The sequence below is a fragment of the Sinocyclocheilus anshuiensis genome, unplaced genomic scaffold (genome assembly GCF_001515605.1).
Source record: "Sinocyclocheilus anshuiensis isolate Anshui unplaced genomic scaffold, SAMN03320099.WGS_v1.1 scaffold1429, whole genome shotgun sequence".
Taxonomy (NCBI): domain Eukaryota; kingdom Metazoa; phylum Chordata; class Actinopteri; order Cypriniformes; family Cyprinidae; genus Sinocyclocheilus; species Sinocyclocheilus anshuiensis.
The window spans coordinates 542,242-567,517 of record NW_015548305.1 but is presented as its reverse complement, the minus strand read 5'-3'; the positions used below and the strand labels follow the sequence as shown (position 1 = coordinate 567,517).

At 36.4% G+C, this 25,276-nt stretch overlaps 3 protein-coding genes across 5 annotated transcripts in view; all 3 read left to right on the top strand.

Annotated features, from left to right (window-relative positions):
- LOC107656190 (receptor-type tyrosine-protein phosphatase eta-like) overlaps positions 1–5,333 on the top strand; it is a 30,931-nt gene extending 25,598 nt beyond the window's left edge. For 2 of the 3 annotated variants that reach the window (XM_016443947.1, XM_016443945.1), the window contains 11 exons: positions 740–821; positions 1,061–1,108; positions 1,224–1,232; positions 1,730–1,817; positions 2,128–2,218; positions 2,327–2,400; positions 2,479–2,613; positions 2,855–2,971; positions 3,601–3,761; positions 3,877–4,012; positions 4,136–5,333. In XM_016443947.1, coding sequence (XP_016299433.1) covers positions 740–821; positions 1,061–1,108; positions 1,224–1,232; positions 1,730–1,817; positions 2,128–2,218; positions 2,327–2,400; positions 2,479–2,613; positions 2,855–2,971; positions 3,601–3,761; positions 3,877–4,012; positions 4,136–4,291 — 1,097 coding nt within the window. In that variant the 3' untranslated portion in view covers positions 4,292–5,333. Of the gene's footprint in view, positions 1–739; positions 822–1,060; positions 1,109–1,223; positions 1,233–1,729; positions 1,818–2,127; positions 2,219–2,326; positions 2,401–2,478; positions 2,614–2,854; positions 2,972–3,560; positions 3,762–3,876; positions 4,013–4,135 lie in introns of those variants that run through there. The other variant, XM_016443948.1, reaches the window with a different exon arrangement.
- Positions 5,334–5,889: 556 nt separating this feature from the next.
- On the top strand, positions 5,890–10,545 carry LOC107656189 (solute carrier family 22 member 18-like). Its single transcript, XM_016443944.1, has 10 exons — positions 5,890–6,622; positions 7,073–7,170; positions 7,349–7,494; positions 7,583–7,715; positions 8,101–8,210; positions 8,446–8,556; positions 9,014–9,114; positions 9,221–9,322; positions 9,465–9,585; positions 9,922–10,545. The coding sequence occupies exons 1-10, from the start codon at positions 6,527–6,529 to the stop codon at positions 10,104–10,106; spliced, it is 1,203 nt and encodes a 400-aa protein (XP_016299430.1). The 5' UTR covers positions 5,890–6,526; the 3' UTR covers positions 10,107–10,545.
- A 529-nt stretch (positions 10,546–11,074) lies between these two features.
- The window catches only part of LOC107656169 (otogelin-like), a 43,059-nt gene continuing 28,857 nt past the window's right edge, over positions 11,075–25,276 (top strand). Inside the window, 20 exon segments of the mRNA XM_016443902.1 lie at positions 11,075–11,084; positions 12,084–12,100; positions 12,103–12,268; positions 12,759–12,816; positions 13,198–13,258; positions 15,745–15,817; positions 16,682–16,780; positions 16,858–17,015; positions 18,085–18,206; positions 18,335–18,543; positions 19,283–19,413; positions 19,523–19,629; positions 19,807–19,916; positions 20,979–21,104; positions 21,202–21,310; positions 21,415–21,461; positions 22,187–22,332; positions 23,292–23,424; positions 24,368–24,545; positions 24,647–24,771. Coding sequence (XP_016299388.1) covers positions 11,075–11,084; positions 12,084–12,100; positions 12,103–12,268; positions 12,759–12,816; positions 13,198–13,258; positions 15,745–15,817; positions 16,682–16,780; positions 16,858–17,015; positions 18,085–18,206; positions 18,335–18,543; positions 19,283–19,413; positions 19,523–19,629; positions 19,807–19,916; positions 20,979–21,104; positions 21,202–21,310; positions 21,415–21,461; positions 22,187–22,332; positions 23,292–23,424; positions 24,368–24,545; positions 24,647–24,771 — 2,185 coding nt within the window.

The following is a 25,276-nucleotide window of genomic DNA, read 5'->3' as shown; positions in this document are numbered from 1 at the left end:
CAGTAGCTCTGATTCAGAAGCGCCAGATTGTCATAGCAAAGTCAGAATTACCTCCTCTCCTAGATTCGTGAAACGGTCGTCCATAAAATGCATTGCTGTTCTGTTGTAAGTGATCTTAAAGATTCCTAAATGCATCTACTTTCGGAAGGCCAAATAAAGTGCTTTTGCTTTCGCCTAGAAACACACAGCGTCTTTCTGACATGGCTGCTTCAACACTAACTGCGGTTACTGAAACCACGCCTTCTTTCTTTGCATGCACATTTGGGTGCATTATGCAAATATTTCCACATAGTGACCTAGATATGTGGGGGTGTGTTAGAACGAGCCGTTTTAGGGGTGTGTGGCAGAGTCTTAACTTTGATAAAGAATATCTCTTTGGTTTTGAGACTTTAGTCTTTGCAACTTCAGGGATCTTATCTATTCACGAACAGCTTGTAACACTCCAAAGAGAAAGGAAAACTTGAAATCGCATCATATGACCCCTTTAAAAAGTCTTGTGTTGTTAAGAACAACACTTTTTTTTCTATTTAGTTTCGTTTTTTTATTGACTTTATAACAAGAACTCATCATTTGGATGCCTTTACTTATCCTAGACTTGTTTCTAACGGGTGCACCTGACTTATGTATACATAAGCACCAGCAGTTTTAGATAAAAATCTTTCCATCTGCATTTCTGGAGTGTATACATAAATTCTATAAATAATTTCTGAGTTAACTTTATTCTTTCTCCATCTTTCAGTGGTAATTGGAGCAGCAGCCGCAGGAGCCGGTGTTGCTGCTCTTCTTGTTGTAATCATCATCGTGGTTGTGGTTTGTAGAGGGTAAGACATTTTACAGATTTCATACATGATTCTTGATGTTTGGAGTGTTTTAATTGTTTGATATAGAGCTAGTGATAGAGTTGTTAGATTTAGAGGATTTAAGATTACCATTGTGTCCCCACAATTTTACTAATCTAACTTAGGTGTGTAAAGATATGTATTGCTTGTTTACAGAATGTTTTTAAGTATTAATAGACAGTGGCAACTAGATAATTACATGTGTGCTCTCAATATCACAGGAAGCAAAGAAAAGATGATTCTACTAGTGTTCCTATCCACTCTATAAGGTTAGTATACAGGTCTCCTCAAAACAGCATAATACACATTGGAAACAAACAATAGAATAAATATTGAGCCATAAAAAGTAACCTTTTAATATTTTTTTCTTTTGTTTTCTTACAGAAACAAAGTGTAAGTAATCATACATGTTTGTCCACACAAATTTTCATACGTATTTATGATTTGACTGAAAATTATGACTTCATAGCTTCAATAAAAATGATTTATGATATGGGAAAGAACATGAAATATTGTCTCATAGTAGAAATAATGATATCCCAGAACAAAGCCACAATAAAAGGTCTCATTTTTTAACATTGTTTAATGAATTACCTAACAGGTACTAACAATGAACAATATATTTTTACAGCATTTCTTAACTTTTTCATGTTCATGTTAGTCTGCAGTGCAGCAACTAATGTTAACAGATACAACTTTTGATTGGTAAATGCTTAGATTAACATTAACTTGGATTATTAAATGCTGTAGAAGTATTGTTCATTGTTAGTACAGTTTAACTAGTGTAATTAACATTAACAAATATTTAATAAATACAATGTTATGTGGTGTACTGTATAGTTAAATAAAATACATATTTTTTTTATCATGGTTATTTAATGGTGTCATAGGAGTGATCCAATAAAGGTGGAGGATTATGAGGCTTACTATAGGCGGCAAAGAGCTGATTCCTTTTGTGGATTTGCTGAAGAATTTGAGGTGATTATATCTTTGGCTTCTCTGTATATTTACAACTGATCAAAAGTATTGCAACTAGATTCCATACCACCAATATGCCACCATTGTTTGTGGTCCAAAAACAGTAGTAGCAGTGTCTGATTTGTTTGCTCTGACTGTGTTGTGCTCCTCTTCATTCATAAATATGTGACATACACTTGCGTCTCTTCTTGAATTATTGACAGAGAAACAAATACTTTATTACAGATGTTCAAATATTTGTGATGTAAATGTAATAAAATCAATATAAACAAAAGAGAGACTTTAAATAAATGGATGTGTGTGTTTGTAGGATCTAAGGCCAGTTGGAATAAATCAGCCAAAGACTGTTGCTCAGGCCCCTGAAAACAAAGCCAAGAATCGTTATAACAATGTGCTGCCATGTAAGAACCATAGGACTTTCCCTTTGTGAAGTTACACAACACTGAGTTTCCTCCACTCTGTTCTAGACACGTAGCCCATATTCATAATAATTCATGTGTTCTTGACAGATGATTCATCTCGTGTCAAGCTCTCTGTGCTCAGCAGCCCATTTGATGACTACATCAATGCCAGCTACATGCCGGTAGGAAGGGGGAAAACTACAAAAATATGACATTTAGCTCTTTACACAATTGTCAGACTAACTGTGTGATATTTCCAGGGTTACACTTCAAAGAAAGAGTTTATCGCAGCCCAAGGGCCACTGCCCTGCACTGTCAATGACTTCTGGAGACTGATCTGGGAGAAAAACATCCACACTATTGTCATGCTCACCAAATGCAATGAGCAAGGACGGGTACAGTATACACTTCACTTTTTCTGTGATCTCACCTGTTAGAGCCTTCATTCCTTATGTTTTAGTTAATTTGATTGTCAGATGATGCTACATATCAGGCTTTAAAAGCCTAAATTACTTGACCACTACATATTCAATGTTCATATCCTCATTCAGCATTTTAAGATCATTTGTAATACCTCATCTCAGGTATTGAACTAATGAGCTTGTATGAATTCTGCCACAATCTTTTGTCCCTCAGGTAAAATGTGAAGAATACTGGCCAGCAGAGACAAAACATTTTAACAATCTGACAGTGACGAATGTTTCCGAGATCCCATTGGAAGACTGGACTTTACGTGACTTTGAAGTGAAAAATGTAAGTCTATGTTAATGTTACAGTTAGACCCAAGTGCTATTTGAACTAACACTAAATAACCCATATATTACATTTACATTTGGTCATTTAGCAGACGCTTTTATCCAAAGCGACTTACAAATGAGGACAATGGAAGCAATCAAAATCAACAAAAGAGCAATGATATGCAAGTGCTATAACAAGTCTCAGTTAGCTTAACGCAGTACACGTAGCAAGTTTATTTTTTTTATAAATTATATAATAAATAAAAAGAAAACCGATAGAATAGAAAACAAAAAGATTAGAAAAGCTAGTGTTAGTTTTTTTTTTTTTTTTTTTACAACTAAAAACAGGAACATACTGCAACTGTTATAAATTGCACGGCGCTTTTGTCAGAATTCTGTTTTTTCTACTGCATTGGTGCCCATACTTTTTGTATATATGCATTTTATTTATACACATTATTTAGGCTAGGAAATTATTATACATTTCATTTAAATGAGATGAATGAGTTTTTATATATATATATATAAAATTATACAAGTGTTACAATATTTTTGAAAGTCAGAATTATCTTTTTGGTAATATGTTTGCAATTTGTCTCGACAAGCAAAGTGTCAACAAGGGAAAAATGATTCCTGTCATAACAGGTGAAAACAGCAGAGTCTCGATCAGTTCGTCACTTCCATTTCACTGCGTGGCCAGACCATGGAGTGCCTGAGACCACTGAGCTTCTCATCAACTTCAGACACCTGGTCCGAGAACACATGGACCAGTACTCAAGACATTCGCCTACACTTGTGCACTGCAGGTACTTGAATAGTTCCTGAACTCTTCTTCAATATATACAAATGGGTCTACTCACCACCATTTTATTATTATACTCCCACTTGATTTTCATCATATTTTTTGTTTTCATATTACAGTGCTGGTGTGGGCCGCACAGGAACCTTCATTGCCATTGATCGGTTAATCTTTCAGATTGAGCGGGATGGTGTAGTAGATGTATATGGGATCATCCACGATTTACGCATGCACAGACCACTCATGGTTCAAACAGAGGTACATTCATTACCAGTTTTTTAGTTTTTATATATATATATATATATGCTCCTATGATTTGTAAGCCATAATGGGCATTTTAGTCTCTAACAGTGCAGGCCTTTACATTCTCTGCTTTTGCAGGATCAATATGTGTTTCTTAACCAGTGTGCCATGGACATCATCAAGTCTCGGACTGGAAACAATGTAGACTTGATCTACCAGAACACAGCTGCACTCACTATTTATGAGAACTTTGAACCCTTAAAAAAAGCCAAAAATGGCTACCATAAGGCCTGACCATCTACCTTATAATTTGCTGCACTGCTGTAAAAAAACCTTTTCTCTTTTATTTTTTAAATTGAGTTTTATTTAAAGGAAAATACCAAAAAATTATTTATTAAGAACTTTGTTTATAAAGGTATACAAGTATGCAGAAAAATTTGAACATTTTGTTAAGTTTTTATCAAATACAGAAATGTAGTTGCAGGGATGTTTTGTGAGAGTTTTCATAGAATAAAGCTGATAATTGTTCAAGTACATCCAACATTATAAAAATGGCATTTCCTCAGACATAGACTACAAGTGAAATGAAGTTAAGCATGAATAGAAATATAGACATGTGAACATGTCACATGGGACTTTATCATTAGACAGAGGTATGTTGCTATATCACTGCAGCATTATTAAAGACAAGATGGGTTTTCAAAACACCTCTCCTTGATTTAACATAGCAACTAACCTTGGTATGAGCCAGTTGGCTGGTAAATTGCTGACAATGTGTAGTGACATTATCCATTAAGAGATATGCTGTAGGTTGTGTCTTAGCTGTTGGGCCAGGTTGCTGTTGGCTCAGGTCTGTGGCTTTAATATATCTATTATTTCCAGATGTCACGGGCCAAAGGTTGACCTTAAATGGACCATAAGGACAATACGTTAGCATTGAACAGTAGCAATCTCTTTGGATATCTCTGGAATTGTTTATTTTCAGTAAAGACACATGCTGACCTGTCTATTCCTGGATTGTAAATGTTTTTGTTTTCCTTTTAGAATGAGGTCAGTCAATGTTTAGTATATGTCTACTGATAATTTATTACAAGAGTGTGACTCTGTATCATGTTTGTGCACTTAAACAGTTATATTTGTACATAATATATATTGTTCAGATGGAAATTTCAAACTATTTTTTCACAAAGTGTTGTTCCAGGGACTTTTTGCTTGTGTATTTTTAATATTCTGCAATTTTCTGCACAGATTTTTTAAAATTGTTCATTGATACTCTGCTGGTCATGATAGAGAACCATACAGATGAACTCTATATTATATTGAAATTAAAAAGCTGCACTTTATTCCACACTACTCTGGTCATTTCTGTCTGGGTGGGAATCGGGGACTAAATGTAATGATAGGAAAAGAAATGGATAAGAAAATAAAACGAGTTAGCTCTGTATAAAACAATACAAATCAATTGAAAGTCCCACGCTAACAGAAAATCAAACGTTTGTGTGCATATACTGTATAGGTTACTATATGAAGGCTACTTGGTGGAAAGCTCGTAGCCTACAACAAATTGGGATTGTTCTTTGTTGCAAAACATGACGTGTGACCAAAATGGTAACACTTTTATTTTAAACTAAAGGCAACAGCAATAGGCAATCTTTCTTCCCTCTTAAATATTTCTTGGCTACAATACGTAAAAATGAAGCGACCTTTTGTGAGGTCTTCGCGTACAGCACCGCTCTCATTCTCAACAATGAGCTCTTATGGATTACTGCTTGCTCTCTCTCGGCCAGTCTCTCTGCTGTCAGTTCATCTGCTATTCTTTTTCCGTTTAGTCACAATAGATGTCGATTGTAGTAGGTTTGTTGACGGCTAACCTAGTCACGCCTCCAGTGTTCACGACACAGAGAGGAGGAGGAATATCCTCGATGTGCGTTATCCACAACAAAAATGGCGAGGATTATGTTTGGTTTTATTTTAGCACTTTAGACACCTTTATACGCTTTACACTTTATAACCTAATCCGGTTACTTGTTAACGTGTAGTCGGACAGTAGCCTATACTCGCTCCCAATGTAAATATGATCCGTGGTCTTGTGTGCGGAGATGAAACGACTGCAGATTTTTATATCTTTATTTAAACTACTACGTCTATATAAATAATAATAGTATTTGTATATTCTATTTTAAACCCGTATAAACCCCTTCTTCCCACCGCAGTGAGCAGAGCTTCGGCGAAACTGAAACGGCTCAAAGTCCTTTAACCTGTTGATAGTTTGAGGACTGGTTGAAGTTCAGCTCTGCGCGTTTCTGGGTTTAACCTTTCCCTCACATTAAATTATGCTTTGTCACCGCTACTACAGCGGGATAAAGCCGTAAAGCGTTACGGTTTATAATGTGTATATTCTGTATATTCGTCGGAGTTTCAGTGGAAGCAGATGCTCTTAATTTACCCGTTTAAGGAACAGATCGTGCGGAAGGAGAACTGTCGGGGAGTAAAAGCCCAAAACTGAGATCTGATACAGTGATTTGAATCATGGAGCCGGCTGCGAAGCAGAAAGTGATTTACATCACCTACCTCATCGCAGCTCTGGACATCACCTGGCTCTTCCTCCAGTTCTCCATAACACCGGTTCGTCTTGCTTTCCGACTTCATTTGGGATCAGATGTTAAATAAAAGCACCTTTGAATCGATTTTGCTGAGCCCTGGAATGTATATCTGCAGGGGTTTTGGCTATGTTCTCACATTTAGCAAACAAACTATTTGATAATGTGAACCAATTATATTTAGACTTCAATTTTATATTTTTAATATAACTTCTATTATCAATTATTATATGCATAATATCATATACATAGAGAGAGAGAGTAAATATTTAATTATTATTCACCTGCATTACATGTTTGTGATATTCTTCATTCTTCGCAGCTGGTAAATGAATGTAATATATAGCAGATTAAAGCTGGCCATGTTGTTTGGCCCATTCTAGTCTAATCCAGGCTCTCAGCTAATCAGACAGAAATAAAGCAGTTATAACGGATGGGTTGCCTTGCTTGTTCAGTTTTGTCTTCTGTGGAACAGTATTTGGCGAGGAGGCTCGGGTTCGATACTATTTGGTTCGGGTATCTGCAGACCACAGTTGGAGTGATTCAGCTGCTTGGAGGCCCTATTTATGGAAGGTAAGCAGTCAGAACTCATCTGTGTGTGTTGTGTATGGAAATAGGATGGATAAATGTCTGTAATTATGTGTGCCTAATGAGAATGACTCATTTATTTAATGTCTTACTTCAGTTATAGGCTTTAAATATAGGTACTGTATGGCTTTTATTCACACGTGTGTCTTGTGTCTGTTTTCAGGTTTGCAGATGTGTTTGGAGCACGTGCAGCTCTCTCTGTGTCTTGCTTGGCATCAGTGGTTTATTTTCTACTGTTGGCGGTGGCAGACAACACTTTTATGCTTTTCGTGCATAAACTACCTGCTGTTTTTATGCACGCACTGCCAGGTAACACATGCTGCTCATACACTCTTACATATACCTAACTCAAGCACACAGTATACAGGTACATGAGTGCATTTGCATTTGTGTGTAGGAGCTCAAATGGTGGTAGCAGATCTGTCAGAGAATGAGAAGCGAGCAGATGCTCTTGGGAAACTTGGCCTCTGCTTTGGCATTGGCATGATCGCAGGATCATCACTGGGTGGGACCCTCAGCACACGCTTTGGGTAGGACACACTACACCACCTACACTATGCTGGCATTACTCTAGTCTTCAGTCACACATGATCCTCAGAAATCATTCTAATGATCTTATTTAGCGCTCAAGAAACATTAAACATGAATACAGTTTTACATGAAAACAGTGATACAGTTTTTTAAGGATTATTTAATTAATACAAATTCAAAAGAAACTACTTTTGAGTCCTTTTTTTCCACTAGTACAAAACTTTGCCATTTGTGCTCTGGAAAAACTGCATTTTTCTAACCAAATCTAATCATGTTGTTTATCACATGAAGATAATGAAAGCAGCACTGATCTAGTAAAACAGGATTGTTTTACTAGATCAGTGCTGACAAGTGCCAGTGGTTTTGTTTTTGTGTGGTTTGCAGGGAAAAGTTTGCAGCATCTTTTGCAGCTGTCGGAAGTTTTGTTTCTTTGCTGTTGGTGTTGAACTTCATCCCTAAACAGACCAAAATACACACCGTGCCGGAGAGTAACAGTATGGACATAAACACACAACTCAGCTAGACACAGAAGGAATGCTCTTGCAGTAGCCATTTGTAACTTTATTGTATAAAAGTCTTATATTAAGAATCTGGTTACTGTATATTGTTAAATGGAGTTTGTATATATTTATTTCAGCATTACAATAGTTGTATGTATTACTACAAATTAAATTTTTATCAAAAAAAAATATATATATAATGATTATTATGATTTTTATGTTTGTTTAGAGAAGGGATCATCAAATTCCGTGTTTAATCTGGGGGAGATCACAAGACTGATGAAATTTCCAGGTGTTGCAAAGACTTTCACAGTGAAGATTATTTCTGGATTGCCAGCAGGTGAACAATTTAACTATTAGCATTTGTGACTTTAAACATACCGAAACACCCCTAAACTGGAAACATACTTAAAGTGGACATGAAATGAAAATTCACCAATTATTTTCTAAATGCATGTTATTGATCTTATTGTGAATGATTAGTTAATGCATACAATATGTTTTAAAAAATTACCTTTTAAATTAAGTTACATTTTTAATTAAAATGTCAAAACTTTCAAATCTTTCAGTGAGACAGCAGACTTCTCTCTGGTGATGTATGCTGGACTTAGTATATCATTTAGTCATTGAGTTCCATCCAATCAAATAATCGATGAATAGAGCCCCCACTTTTAATAATCTGTTTACTCAGTGTACAGAATAAAATAATCTGTCCCTACTTCCGTTTCATCATGACTTTAAATGATGTCTTGTGTGTTGTTTTACATATTTTTATTTGTTGTTTTTATTGTATATAGGTATATTTCAAGTTATGTTCTCCATCATTGCCATAAACTTCTTCCAACTGAAGGCAGAGCAGAATGGCTATCTGATGGCTTACTTTGGCATAGTACAAATGGTATAAACACATGCACACTTCTTATCAGTCACATGCTATATAAATTGTTTAGGATTGAAGCACTGCTGTGCTGAGGCAATAAGTGACACTGGTCTTGCTGTTTAAGGTGATCCAAGGTGCTGTAATTGGGCGTCTTACGTCTAGATTTTCAGAGTCTTCTTTAATGCTGCTCTCTGTTGGGATATCCAGTTTAGTGGGCCTTGCACAGGTAAGCTGATATTGCAAACAATTTCATTTTTTGTTTAAAATTAGTTGCATGACGGTTGTGTCAGTTAAACATGGAAGCTGGATTATGTGACTGGTCTCACTGTGTGTATGTTAAATATATGTGTGTTTTGTGTGTTTTTCAGGCTATGATGACCAACGTGTTTCATTTTTGTTTAATCGTGATACCAATGATGTTTTCTCTAAGTGTCTTCAATGTCATCACAGACAGCATGTTGACCAAGAGTGTGTCTCCATCTGACACAGGTAATCCACAGACACACATGCTAGACGGAACAAGATGCCCTTGTGCATGAACATAATACATACTTATGCATATACATTATACACAATGTCTGGCGAATCATTTTCCGTGCAAATGGTTTCATAATGCACTAAATGTAAAAATTGTGACAATTGTTTTTTGTTAGAATAATAAAAATATTATTTTATTAATTTATCCTTTACACGTTTATATTAACAATATTTTTTTTCAGTAAAACTGGCTTTCACTGTTGTCATTAAATATCATTTGGCCTATTTAAAGCACTTGGAAAGAAAAAAAATCAAGCACTGTGTGCCTTGTTTGTGTGGTGTGTTCAGGAACCATGCTGGGTCTGTGTGCTTCGGTGCAGTCTCTTTTACGAACTGTTGGCCCAACCATCGGAGGATTCCTCTATGAAGCATATGGTGTGCCATCTTTCGGATACATCCAGTGTATCATTAATGCTGCTGTCTTTAGCTTTCTGCTAACCACTGGAGGGCGCTCACAGCCAAACAGGCCATAGAAATTGTGAAAGGTGTTGTTTATGATTGTCCTGTTCATGGCCACATTGTGTGAGAGAGGGCAGTTTACAACAAACCATGGGCATTTAACTTACCTCCTCACACACTGGGGAAGGACTTGGTCACAAATAACCCAGATGATCTCTTTTGTTAATACCACAGACATTCAAAATATCGTATGTTACTGTCAAATTACTCCACTTTATTTCACAAGTTAGCTCAGGATCGTTTTTATGAAGTTCCTTATCTTAAAAAGGAGCTGGCATGTAAATGTCTAGGTCAGTACAAAGAAAGAAGTGCAGTATGCTTTTATCTGTGTGGCATTATAGTCTAGTTTTAACAATCCCATATTATACAGTAATTATTCATTATAATGATGTTGCAGTTGTAAGATGTCATGAAAAAGAACAAAATTAAAAATCCATAAGTTTGTATCTGAAACTCCTTAAATGAATATAAAGTAATATCTGTTATTATTTATTTTGTTTGTCTGCACTCCAACTCCTGCTAAATTCTTTAAAGTCACCCAAACTGTGAGATTAAATGTGCACGTTTTATTTTATGACACTATTCTAATGCTAGACAGCACCCCTTTTCACATCTTGAGTGAAATCTGTCCACTCTTTTCAATGTTTAACTTCACAGCACACACGTATTAGTCCAGCTGCACATTATGTTCACATCACTGATACCAAGAATATTCTTTATTAGGCAGAAGTTAAAAAGAATGCACTGACCACCTCGGTTACCATTCAGTTTTGTTACATTTTTTTTCATATAGCTAATTAAAGCCAATGATGACCTCCAATTCTTCCAAGTTCCTATCTTCTCTTGTGTTCCAGAGGAAATGAAATTAAACGGTTTTGTCACAACATGAGGATGAATAAATGACGACAGAACTAGTTATTTATTTATTTAGGAGAACGAATCATTTAAAACCTTCATTAAAAAAGTGAGTGAGTGACGTGACATGTGGCCAAGTAACCAAAGACACAAATAATTAGTGAGGAACTCATAGCTCAACAGTAAATCGTGAGAAAACATGCTGAAGTAGGCTATGTAAAGTTGCAACAGAATATTTTTATTACAATTATATTATTGTTATTTTAAATTTGATTATTTATAATTATTAATTATTATTAGTCTTTTTTGACAGTTCTGCTGCTGCTACCAGGATGTGATGCATTTTTATTATTTTTTTATTCATTTGCTTAAATTATGACTACATTATTATGTAATTATTTGTCCCATTTTTGTCTAAATAATTTAGCATTTTTTAAACTTGCGTATTGATTTGATATATGCTGTTCTGTGTCAGCTGCGTCACGCCGGATCTGTTTCCTACGTTGTTGTGATTTGATCTGAACGGAAACAACGTATCCGTCTGACGCAGTTTACGTCCAGCTGATACTCTCCAAAATGGCACCAGGGTGATGCGGAGGAGACGAATTGTTGAATAAAGTCGTTTTTTTTTTTTCTTTTGAGCACAAAAAGTATTCTCGTAGCTTCGTATAATTGCAGATGAACCACTGATGTCACATGGATTATTTTACAGATCTCCTTGCTACGTTTCTGGACTTGGGAACATTTCAGTTGCGTTGCTGTCTATGCAGGGTCAGACAGCTCTCAGATTCCATCAAAAATATCTTAATTTGTGTTCCGAAGATGAACGAAGGTCTTACGGGTTTGAAACGACATGAGGGTGAGTAATTAATGACAGAATTTTCATTTTTGGGTCAACTATCCCTTTAACTATTTCTCAGGACTCATCAGCACTTGGATCAAAATGATTTTCATTTTCACTGTATCATGGAAAAAAGAAATATAATAGAAAAATAGAAAATAGAAATATTTCTTCTAGCAGCGGAGCCTCCAGTTCTCTCGCTCTCCCTGTAGTTGTGGATATGCATTAGTGCTGTTCATTAGCATATATTATGCTAATGACGGGCGAACCGCGCGTGTTATCCTCAGCACCTGAGATAAACGCGAGGAGCAGCTGCAGTCAGACGGGAATATGCGTCGGTAGTGCACATCGGTGGAAGACTGAGGGGAGAATCTCATTCCATTTCAAGTGATTCACATGAGTCACGGATGGATCCTATTTTAACTCCCGGAAAGAAACTTTTTTTACTCTATTTATTATTCTTTATCCTAATATATCAAGGTAAGCAGCATGACGATGAACTGATGTGTTCTGCTCCGATTAACTGATCATCATACAAAGGAAAAATGCATTTAGATAATGAAATTGTATAATTAAGTTATATATTATTGTCAAGGAAAGAGTTGTATTGCACTAGCCTAAATAAACATTTTGGGAAAAAATATAATGATAATGGTCTATATGCTTAAATATCTTATCTGAAATGTAAGAAATGTAGGTGAGTAGAAAGATGTTCTGGTAGTCATTTCTTCTCTTAATTTCTATTTTAAGAAGAAAAAAAAGATTAAGATAAAAAAGATTCTTAATTTAATATATTAAAAAGCTTACTTGAAATATAATGTATAATTATGTAAATATATTTGAAAATATTATATTATTATATATAATTAAGCGTTTATTAAATTTTTGATACAGAAAAGTCTTATATGTGAAACAATTGTAATGAACGAATAGTGCAGCACTAATGTGATTGTAATTTGTTTATTTTCAGCACATATCACGTGGGGCACTGAAAGTCTGAATTTAACACACCAGCATGATTTTGAAAAGTGAGTATTAGCCTATTATTTGCATTTATGTGTCTATCCGATGTGTGTCATGCATTTTATTTTTTATGTATTATTATTTAATTTTTTCATAAAGGATTTTTTGTTTTGTTTTATAGTCTACATTTGTTTACTGGTAATGGTAAACATTATTTGCACATTTTAAGCATCTTTAAAATGTTGACATCCTGACTCACTTAACTCGCGCTAATTTTACGCATGTTTGATGAAATCACATGAAAGGTCTTGAGGTCTGTAACAGTTGTGAAACAGGCTGACAAAGCTCAGTCGAAACGCCTGTGAGTCTCTGGCTTTTCTGTCTTAACACAAGTGCTGATTAGCTGTGTGTGAGGAACAAACCGCTCCTTGTTCTCTGTGTCCCAGCAGCAGCGAAAGCAGCAGGATAATGCTGGAGAAATGGGATCCCGCTTCCCAAACGGAGCAGGTAGGAGAGCTGAAGCGATGCATTGAGAGAGCGCACAGGAACCCTGCGCTAAATGCAATGCCATGAGGTTAAATGCATAACATTACAGAAAACAAGGTGTTTGCAAAAGGTGTTTTCTTGATAAAAGCGCGCTTGAAAGTCGAGTTTGTTAAACAAGTTTTGGTGAGAATAGCCTGCCTGAATGAATTAGGATTTAATTAAAGTGGAATATGCTAAAAATGAATGCGGTTTAAATTACAACATGTGATAGGCTATTACAATAATTACAAATTATTATTATAATGACAATAAAAATGTAATTTTCTCCCCTTGCTCAGTGATTCGAAGAATTTTTCAAGAGCCTATGATTTGAACAACAATTACATAAGTCTTTACTACCACTGATTCACCGATGCCGTGTGTTCAATAATTGAAGAAGAAAAGGGAGGTGCAAATTCTGTACGTATCTGAGAGCCTGACCCGCTAATATAAGACTTGAATCCCTGGGTATGGAGGGCCAGAATGGAAGCGTGTACAGGCTACGTTTAATTTCTACAGGGGGTTCTCAAATGTTAGAATAGGCTACACGTTTGTCAGGGTACTCGAAAACTAAAGTGCTCGAGCACTTTGCGTTTGACATTATACATAATAAAATAGACAAAATAGAAATAGCTAGGCCTACTTACTGTTTCTATTATAGATTATAGGCCTATCAATAGGTTATCATAAAATTTGTGTTTTTAGTTTGTTTGTTTGTTTTAAAAGTATTTTGCATTTGGTTAATTGTCTTGATGCATAAGGTGAACGCGACAGATTGCGCCCTGAGAAATTCCTTGCGAATTTTCTTTTAAAAGTAGCTAACCCCCCTGAAATTCATTGTTTAATTCGCACACTGAAAACACATCCCCCAGTGCTGGCTTTGTTGAGCTCTTTGGGACAAAAGCCGTAATTTTGGAGGCAGTAAAGCGGTTTCAGGTGTCCGCTGGGCGCTCAGGATTGGTAAAGCTGTTCCCCAGAGCCGCTATTCACTGAGACACACTGGCCCCGTTCATTATGTCAGAATACATCTCCCTTGCAGCCTCGTAAGCTACATAAAATTATTGAACTCTCAGATATCAGGTGTGATGGGGAAATGCGGGCAGAATAGAGACGGTTTCGGTCAGATAAGAAAATGATTTAGTTCTGAAGTGGAGTGAATCGCTAATCGCTCTCATGTACCCCCTCCGGCGGTAATAATAAACTCTTATCCATGCTATGCACAGCACATGCTTCCGGGTTCTGTACAAGCGAACAATGATTTATTATTAGATGAAGACTTTGATTGGAATTTCAGATTTGCCCTGTGGCGTCCGGCTTCTGGGTCTCTTAGTGAAATGAAATGACAATGAATTTCTCATGAAATTTTTCTCCATGAAATTAGTTAATGGAGGTCTTAATTAATCTGATAGCCTATAAAAACAAATTAAGGTAGCCTACTTGAAGGATAGACTTAGCGTTTTTCACCTAAGCTTAATTAGTCAACTAATTAAAACGAACAGTTAGAATTACATAAGCTTGTAACACAAAATTCTCACTGCCTTTGTATTTAATCTTAAAGTTAGGCCTATGTCTTTTTGACAATTCAATTTATTCTTTCAGTCTAAAGGCCCGTTCACACCAAGTATGATATTGGTAACTATAAAGATCTAGTTTTAAAAATTGTTCTAAATTTAAAAGAATAGCAGAGTCCATGCCACAACTATTGTTGGAATCACTTTCAAAATATTTATTTATTTATTTTTATTATTTTTTTCCCCACAGCAGATGAACGAAAAAACATTGACAGCCATTTAGGCTGATGATACACTGTGCAACTTTTTGAGCAATGTTGCTGGGCAACTTTGGGAAATGTTGCCGTCAATGGGCAACCAGGTGAGACACAGGGCCCACGACCAATCCAGATAGAGATTTGTTACCCATTCTCAATGGGAAAGTGCCCAAGCAACATTGCTCAAAAAAAGTTGCTTGGCAAAATTGCTCAAAAATTTGCCCCATGTATCATCAGCCTAAGAATCTTTCCTGCATTAAGGTGCTCCAGCAGAATGTTATAGTCCACTGGTGTGTTCACTAATATAGTAATTATTATAAAAATCTTCATAGTTATCCTTCTTGTGAACAGACTTTAATACAGAGGTCTTTCCAAGGTCCCCTTGGTGGGTAGAGCTACAGACCAGGGGCCCCCTGTTACATATTGTAAAAAAAAAAAAAAAAGGCATTGTATGCATACTACAACATTAATATTCTTACATATTTTATGAACATTTCAATAATAATTTTTAATGAGTTATACACATTATATTTTAACTGCACTTAATGCATTTGTAATACATTTGAATGTAGGATGAATATTTAGCTGAACTTCAGCTTTGGTTGGCAAAAACTTTTCTAATAATTGACAAACTCCATGGACAACCCCCTGTTAAACAAACTATGTGTTAACTTAAATTTGTTATTATTTTTCCTTAAAGAGATCCTTAGAGAGCAACACATCATCAACAGAACAAACAGAAGCACAGAAGCCATCACCTCGCAGAGCCACCGGTAAGAACTGAACTGAATGTTACAATACTTCAGGAGGCCCGGTGCTCTCTTTGTGTATATTTTGGGTCTTTATTGTGCACACTCCCCTGTTGAACAATGCTCTGTGTTTTTGTTTCTTTTTTTTTTGCCTGCGTGTTTTGTTGTTGACACCTGCACATATGTTTAGGGCTTCATCTGTAAGAAACTGTTTGTTGATGTGTGTGTTAAAGCAGCACTATGTAACTTTTGGCGCTCTAGCGGTTAATAAACAGAACTGCACACATCCCGCGGAAGAACATTCCAACCGGAGCTACTTCTGTAAGTTTATGTCTATGGCGATTCACGCAGGTATGTGTTACTCCGCAGCGGTGACGATCCGACCAAGCTACAATAGTCCAAATACAAGTACTTATTATAAGTGTACCGTAGTGATTCGGAATAAGACAAAAACGCGGTTTGGAAGATTAATTCATGATGTACTCGCTCATTATATACATTTTTGCAAATTTTGAACACAGAAAAAGTTACATAGTGCTGGTTTAATGTAGGTGTACAAGAATTTGCTTGTGATGCTATTTTTATTTGTGCATTGCATTTAGTAATAATTCTAAGCTATTATATCGTATTAATAATTACTATGTGTGAAAACTTGTGATGCTTAAACCTAATTCTTGTTATGATAAACTCCAAACAATAAGAGTTATGCTCATTTGAAATATGAGAAAGGGGCTGCCCCCTCTTTCACTAGACATCTGTTCAACAGGCTGATGAGTGTCATCATTACACACAAGAGCGGGATTCACCACTTCAGTTACCAGATACCAAACACACACTTAAATCCACTGAAACACACACTATTTAATGAGCGTTATTTGTGTCATGCAGGTGAGTGTACATCTCCCTGTCTGAATGGGGGTTGGTGTGTCCATCCAGACTCCTGTAACTGCACTTTATACCATGCCACTGGAACACACTGCCAGACAGGTACTGTACTGTGGATCATGCAATTTAATCTCATTTTGAGAGTTTTGGCATGACAAATAATAGATAAAATATTTCAGTTCCCAACCTAGGCTTTGAGCGAGAGATGACATGCCGCTCATGGGGACAATACAACTATGAAACATTTGATGGACTTTATTACTACTTCCCTGGAAAATGCAGCTACACATTACTGAGAGACTGTGAAGACAGCACTCGGTCAAGTGTACATATACAGGTGATCTCTTATAATGTTTATAAAAGGATATTTATTTCACTTTATTTCTGATAATTGTCTGTATAATAATAATAATAGTAATAATCAACATTTGCTACAGTCACCTATAACCATTCAACAACAATGAAAAGAGGGATTGAGCAACACTTGTGGTGAAGAGCGTTTTATTATTTTTCAAAAATATCTACCATGGCATTTCAGCTTAGAATCCTTCATCAGTATAAACAGTATCTACCACATAACCACCTATAGCTATTTACCAGAAAATATGTCCTTCACCAAATGGTTATTTGTTGCCTTTATCTTAGAAATAAAGGTACAAAAGCTGTCTCTGGGGCAGCACCTTTTCGAAATGTATTAATAAATAATTTAGGTTACCTTTGAAGTACTAATACGCATCCTTTAGGGGAAAATAAGGTACAAAGGTGAATCTTTTGAAAAGGTACTGACCCAGTGACAGCTTTTGTACCTTTTTTCTGAGAGTGTATCAGCTTTAGATGTGGTGCGTTTTAAGCAGGCTGCTGTTCTCTGCTGTGTGTGTGTGTGTGTGTGTGTGTGTGTGTGTATTGCGCAGCTCTTGCCTGAGGAAAATATTTATTGGCATTCATAGAGAAAGTGATCTCATTATTATTATGGTCATTTATTCCCATTACAGTTTAATACAGTAATTACGGCCAGGGCCAAAACAGAATTGGCTTTGTTCTCCCAGACTCACTGATGGGAATCCAGAGGAGGTGAGCTAACTCAGCCAGGAGTTTCTTTAGGCCATTAGCTTAAGTGCCAATATCATTTATCAATGAATTGAAAGGGATGGCCGACAGTAATGCAGAACTTAAGCAGGATTGGCCCGGCTGCTCTGGATAAGAGGACTCCACTCTTTGATGGTGGAGAGGAAGCGTCTTAAAAGCTGCACACTGTATTTGCAGACACTTTATGTTAGTGATAATCTGGTTTGCTTCCGCTCTGTTTTAGCATCGGAATTCTTTTGAACTTTAAATTTTGCTTTGTTTTGGGTCTTTTTTCACTTTTTAATATGGCAAGATTCTTATATCATGCGATTCACCTGCAGGTGCATAATGACCCAGAATGCAGTTCTTTCCCATACTCCTGCACACGTTCAATCAGCCTCTTCCTGCCGTGGGAGGGGGAGATTAGGTTACAGAACTTCAGTGTTACTTTCAAGGGTCAAAGGTAATGAACATTCACATTCAACAACACTCCCTGTCACTTAACCTCAACCTGGCCTGTGCTTTCTAAAGAATCTGTTCAATGATTTATGTGTGTGTGTGTAGTTCTAACTGAACATCCTCTCTCTGTAGTGTGCAGCTGCCCCATCACATCCACGATGTTGAGCTGGAGCGCATCTCTGACTACATTGTAGTGTCTCAGCCGCAGGGTTTCACGCTGGCCTGGCAGGGACTCACTGGCTCCGTGTACATCAAGATGAGTCCTGAGTTTGTAGGACACAGCTGTGGACTTTGTGGCAATTTCAACGCTGACACTCAGGATGACCTGAAGACCAGCTATGGCAAGTTTTACTCAATTTGTTACTGATCGTGGCATTTGAAAAAAAAAAAAAACTGTGTGATGGAAAGGGACAACATCAGCAAGATTAAGTTAAGATTAGAAATTGTAGATTTTATTTAGCAATATAGAAAAACAGTAAAGCTTTTGAACAGTAAGAACATGTAATGATTGTACAGTTAGTACAGGCCATTTTGTTTATTAACAAATTTGTTCTTTACTCTTTCACATAATGCCAGTCAATACCTGTGATATACAGTATTATATATAGCAATTAAAATTAAATCAAAATTAATTCGTTGCTTGAAAATCAGACAAGTACTGTAATATTTGATGAAGCTTAATGTAGCTGACATGAAGTAATTATAGAAAGTTGGAAAAAAACTTAAAAAAATGATATGTATAGTTATACATTATTCATAAGTATTATGTATACAGTTTTTGAGAATATATTTACTTAAAAAAAGCATTTGTCACACCACCGAAGTTGTAAATAAAACAAAGATTATTGGAAAATGTTTTACAAGAAAATATTATTTCTTGCAAAATTTCACATTTATTTCAGTGTGTTAATGGGTTTTTGTAATTGTGAAAAGTACTAGCAATTTCTGTTTGAAAATGGTTTCTACACCAATTTTTTTTTTCAGTGTACATTTTAAAATCTTGAAGATGATTAAAAAAAAGCACAAACACATTATGCATCACTTACTGTGCATAAATGCATTTATCACCGTTTTCTGCAGGTGTTTTTACACAGGATTTGGCTATGTTTGGAAACAGCTGGGCAGAGGAGGAGCCACAGCTGGGCAGGTGTCCTGTTGTTCCCTCTCTTTATCCATCGCCATGTGCCATGCAGGATCCTCGTGTCTTATTGGTACTGCACACAAAAACACACGCATACTGTATATACTTGTCCCACACCAACCAAAGCCTCATTTACCATGATATACTTGGTGAATAAGGACTCTGGTTCTTCACTGCAGAAAGTGGAGGAAGTTTGTGCCACCCTCCTGAAGGAACCGTTCCAGTCTTGCCATGAGTTTGTCAGTCCATATTCATATATGGCCAGTTGCTCCAATGACCTCTGCCTGTAAGTACTGACATAACACTGAACTACTGACATTACTACACCTACTGGAAAGCTATAAACCTACATTGCAAAACTACTGGCATTACTTTCCAATGTGTTATCCTAAACATACTTATGCTGTTGATGTTATTGCACTATGTAACTCTTGTGTATGTATAATGTTTTCACCTGGTGCAGGTCTGGTCCCAATGGTGATGTTGTGTGCCAGGTTTTCATAGAGTATGCCAGAGCATGTGCCCATGCTGGACATCCGCTGCATAACTGGAGATCACACTTTCCTGTTTGCAGTAGGTTACAGTGCAAATGCACAAATGTTTGAGATTTTTGAGCATATTTTGTCTCTGTGTTAAATGTACTGTAAATATAGTAACACATATTTCTGAGTCTAAATTCTTTCTAAATGAGTATTCAGATGTTAAATTTCCAATATACACACACCTGTAACCACACAGAATAAACCTATATTTATGTGCAGGCTGCTGCATTGTTTGACAGCTTTAAACAATCTAAAGTTTATCTCAGTGAACAACAAAGAATTGTTTGCACCAAGAATTGATTATTCTGGTGTGTGAATTGTTTATAAACTATGGTACAAAAATTTGTGGTTGGGAAGATTTTTTTTAAAGTTAAGTAGCTCACACGAATATAATTATAAATTTGTCCTTTTTTTATTAATAATCTATTATAATATTTTAAATTTTTTTATTTATTCCTGTGTTGGCAAAGCTGAATCTTTATCAGCCATTATTCCAGTTTTCACTGGATTGGTACTCAAGTAACATTTGTTATTATTATTATAAATTTTATAACAGTTGTGCTGCCTAATATTTTTTTGGAACCAAAGATACATTTTTTCACTATTCTTTGATGAATAGAAAGTTCAAAAGAAAACCATTTATTTGAAATATAAATGTTTTATAACAATAATACATCTTTACTGTGACTTGATCAATGTATATACCCTTGCAAATAAAAGTATTGTTTTCTTTCTTCAAAAAAAAAATAAAAATCTTACTTATTCAATCGTTTGATCAGTGGTGTAAAGAAAATACAGTTTATTGAATATTGGTAACAATTTATTGAAATATTGCTGTTGTCTGCATTTTATAAAAGGTCATGCATACAGTAATTTTGCCACAGCTGTTAGGCATGAAACAAAGATGTAAACTCACTAACTCATTCAAGTAATCTTGAGTGCTGTATTACTTAATTTTTTTCTGAAGATATTCACGTTGTACAGTTTATCATTGTCAAATATTTAAGTTCTTTTGCAGTTTGACCATTTAAGTGTAAATATTTGTTTGCTGTGAGATGCATATTGTGAGAGTATGTGTTGTTCTTGGCTGTAGGTGTTGATTGCCCCGCCGAGCTCCTTTTCAGAGAGTGTATTACCTGCTGTCCCATGCACTGCAAGATCGAACACATGTGTATAGACAGCAAGCTGCAGTGTTTGGATGGCTGCTACTGCCTTGATGGTAGAAACATAACACTAAATGAACTAATCACAAGCTTTATATATGTGTGTTCATTTGTGAATGTTTGAAAATAATGAAATAATTTTACTGTCTTTAGATTTGATCTACGAGAATGGGGTGTGTGTTAAGGCATCAGACTGTCCCTGTGAGCACCATGGCATGCTGTACCCCTCCGGACATGTCATACAGGAAGACTGCAACAACTGGTCAGACATTATATCATCTTATGCAATGCATACTTGGTTGAATGAAGAAGCATTGATGCTTGTGTTTGCATTAACGTATGTATCGATTTTTGTTCTTGTCTCAGCACATGTGTTGGGGGCATGTGGAACTGCACTGAGAACAGCTGCCCAGGTGTTTATCTTTTTTATTTACCTTTTTTTATATGTGCCTCGTGATGTCCATTGTAATTGTTTCACATTTCATTCATTCTCTTCTTTTGAAACCATATTTTCTCACTTCACTGATACTAACTGTATCTTATTGCAATTTTATTATCTTTTGATTGTATAGATTTAATTTATTTAGTCAAACATAACAAATCTAATTCTCCCGTCTTCATATAGTGCTTGTAATTTAATGCAAGACCTTATTCTAGAAGAAATACTTCTCCTTAATAACTCATTCCAACAATTTACTCTGATAAACTGAACAATATGTTAATGGAAATGCTGTACCATTCAAAAGTTTAGGGTCAGTAAGATTTTTTGCTGTAAAGTAAATGAATACTTTTATTTAGCAAGTATGCATTAAATTGGTAAAATAAAAAATAAAAATAAAAAAAAAAAGTTTATATTCATCAAAAAATCCAGAAAAATTGTGTCAGTTTTCACAAAAATATTAAACGGCATAACAATTTTCAACATAGATCATTGAAAGAAATCTTTCTTGAGCAGCAAATCAACATATTAGAATGATGTCTGAAGAAATTCAGGAATAAATTACATTTTAATATATAATTAGTAGTTTTTAATTATAATAATATTTCACAATATTACAGTTTTATTGTATTTTTAAGAACATTAAAAAATCTTTCTGACCCCAAACTTTTGAACGGTGATGTACTTTTTTTTTTACAGGGGAGTGCTCTGTGACAGGAGATATGTTCTTCCAGTCGTTTGATGGCCGCATTTACACATTTCCTGCTACGTGCCAGTACGTTTTAGCCAAGAGCAGAAACTCGGGCAAGTTCACTGTGACCATTCAGAATGCACCCTGTGGAGCCGTAAGTCCCTGTGCACTTTCATGCTCTCCGCACCAACACAAGCTTCAAGTATTAGCACACAACAGAGAAAAGACTTAAGGCATGCCAGATGTAGCATGCCAAAGCTTTATTCATCACGTTCCAGAATTGCTCTAGTGTGGTGATCTAAAGAGTAATCTGGGGGCTGGAACACAGCTTCAGTAGACAGACTTGAGATTACAGCTTCTAGATTTGTGTGATTAGTCAAGCTATTGGCATATTAGCAGTTAGAGTAGCTGTACTTGTTAGTCTGTTAGTTAAATTAGTTGCTAAATTAGTCAGTAGATTAGGCACAAATAATTGCACAGCCTAAAGTTTCATTTTTTGGGTTGAGATGAAACAAAGTCCTAGATGCGCTTGTACCGTGATTAGACCCTGCTTAGCTTTGACAGATAAAGCATGAAACGATACAAAACATGAAGAGATTCTCTCCCTCAAAGCCTTCCTTTCCCGAAGCCCAGACCTGCTGATGCTAAAACTCAACACACGGAGAGCAGTCTGGTGTATAGTGTCACTGTCTGGACTCTGAACAAGCTATTCTGCTTATCTGAGCCTCTGAATGACAGAGCCAGAGACTTTGTAGTTGCTGATAGAGAGAGAAGAGAGAGCGAGAGATGTATTTCAGTAAAGCGGCCGGTGAAAGATCCCCACATAGGCACCTGTTGGTAGCGTCCATCATTTCCTTGAATGGAGCAATTCAGAGTGGTTTATCTCCTCTGAACAGCTCTCAGTAACTCATTCACAAGCATACATGCTTAATTCCTAAACGACATGATTACTGAATTAGTCAAAATTGAAACCGATGGACCGATAGGTTTGTGTCCCTGTGCAGACATTCATCCATTGTGTTCGATGCAGTAGTTCTATAGCTGCTGATATTGTGTGTGCTGGTATATGACGTTCTGACTCTCTGATTTTGTTTTGCTTTGTTATGTCTGCAGAATCTGGATGGTGCTTGTATTCAGTCAGTCAACCTGATGGTTGGTGAAAATCCACGTACTGAGATCACAATGAGCCATAGTGGAGAGGTTTTTCTGGCCAGCCAGTTCAGGATCTCACTGCCGTATTCAGATGGTAATGTACTACAGTTGATCTGGAATGAGATGTTGGCATGGAAATGTGCTACAGCAATTGCAAAAATGAACCAAAAAGTACTACCATGGGTTTTAGACATTGACATTGTTGAAAGCACCTTGGAGTACCATGTAAATACCAAGATACATTAATTTCAGTACCATGGTATATTTTTTAAAATGACTTAATATTACCATGTGATGCTACCCCTTTACCATGGTACACTCTCAGAAAAAAAAGGTACAAAAGCTCTCACTGGGACGGTTCCTTTTTAAATAGTACACCTTTGTACCTTATTTATTCCTAAAGGGTGCATATTAGTACCTTACAGGTACACATTAGTACCTACCTACAATAAATCGTACGTTTTAAAAATTAAGAGATGAGATTTTAGTACCGTCCCAGTGACAGCTTTTGTATCTTTTCTTTCTGAGAGTGTACTGCCACATACTCTTATATTAGTAGATGAATATATTTCTGTGTTTTGTGCTATTACAATACATGTAGACTGCATACAGACACATATCGACCACACTTGATGTCCATCCTTAATGCCTGGTTTTGTGTTTTGCTTTTAAAGTAGTTCTCTAAAGGAATAGTTGACACAAAAATTTTGTCATCATTTACGCACACAATGCCTCATGCCTTTCCAAACCTGAATGACTTTCTTCTGGGGAACATAAAAAAAGATACTTGTTTTTTTGTCCATACAACGAAAGTCAGTGGTAACCACAATTGTTTTGTTATCAAAAACATCTTCATGTTTAGCAGAAGAAAAAAGTCTTATAGTTTTGGAACAAAGTGAGGGCAGGTAAATTATAACAATTTCAATTTTTGGGTGAACTATACACAAAAACCACATGCTACAATAAAAAAAAAAGTTTAAAATGTGTGTCTGTTATTCACAGTCCTTCATGTGTTTAAAATAGCGGTTTCTTCTCAGATGTGTTTCAGATCCAGGAGCTGTCGTCCATGTTTGTTCAGGTGAAGTCATCGCAGGGTCTGCAGCTGCAGTATAACTGGAGGGAGTTCAGGCTGTACCTGCAGCTGGAGGAGCAGTGGAGAGATGATACTGTGGGGCTCTGCGGAACCTTTAACGGCAACATTCAGGATGACTTCCTGTAGGGTTCACTCTACTTCCTGCTTTCTTTCTCCCTGTTTTCAACTTATTCTCCAACGTTTCTTCAATTTGTAAGTGAATTTTGTTGATTTGTTACTCTAGTGCACCCTCTGGCATGATTGAAAGCACACCATACTTGTTTGGAAATGCATGGCGTGTGTCTTCAGCATGTGTGGCGCGGCCCAGCTTACCCCAGCTGGACCCTTGTGACACACACCAGCAAGCAGGTGACACATTCGCCTTGTTATGCATAACCTAGTGCCTTTTTAAAGGGGTCCTATTATGCTCTTTTACAAAGTCTTAATTTTGGGGGTGTACTAGAACAGGCTCTCATACTAGGTTGTTCAAAAACACATTATTTTTCACATATTTTACATTATTACAACACCTCTCTCCCCAGTCTGGCATGAACGGCTCGAATAGTTCTTGTATCAAATGAAGGCCCGCCTTCTGAAATACGAAATGTGCTGTGATTGGTTAGCTGGGCCAGTGTGTGTTGTGATTGGCAGCACTCGGCGCCCGGTTGGGAAATGTCCTGCCCCTTACCATAGCCGCCTGCGAGCTTCAGTGTAAATATTGCTCAAAATCAAATCAATTTGAGCGTGATTTAAACCCGGATGATTGTAACCACTCTAAGTTCGTCTGCCTTGGGAAAGCTAGCGTGTCTCCGACATAGTGATAACACTCGTTGCCTTTTCTAGTGCAGCTCAACCAGGTCTCGTCCCATTCGTC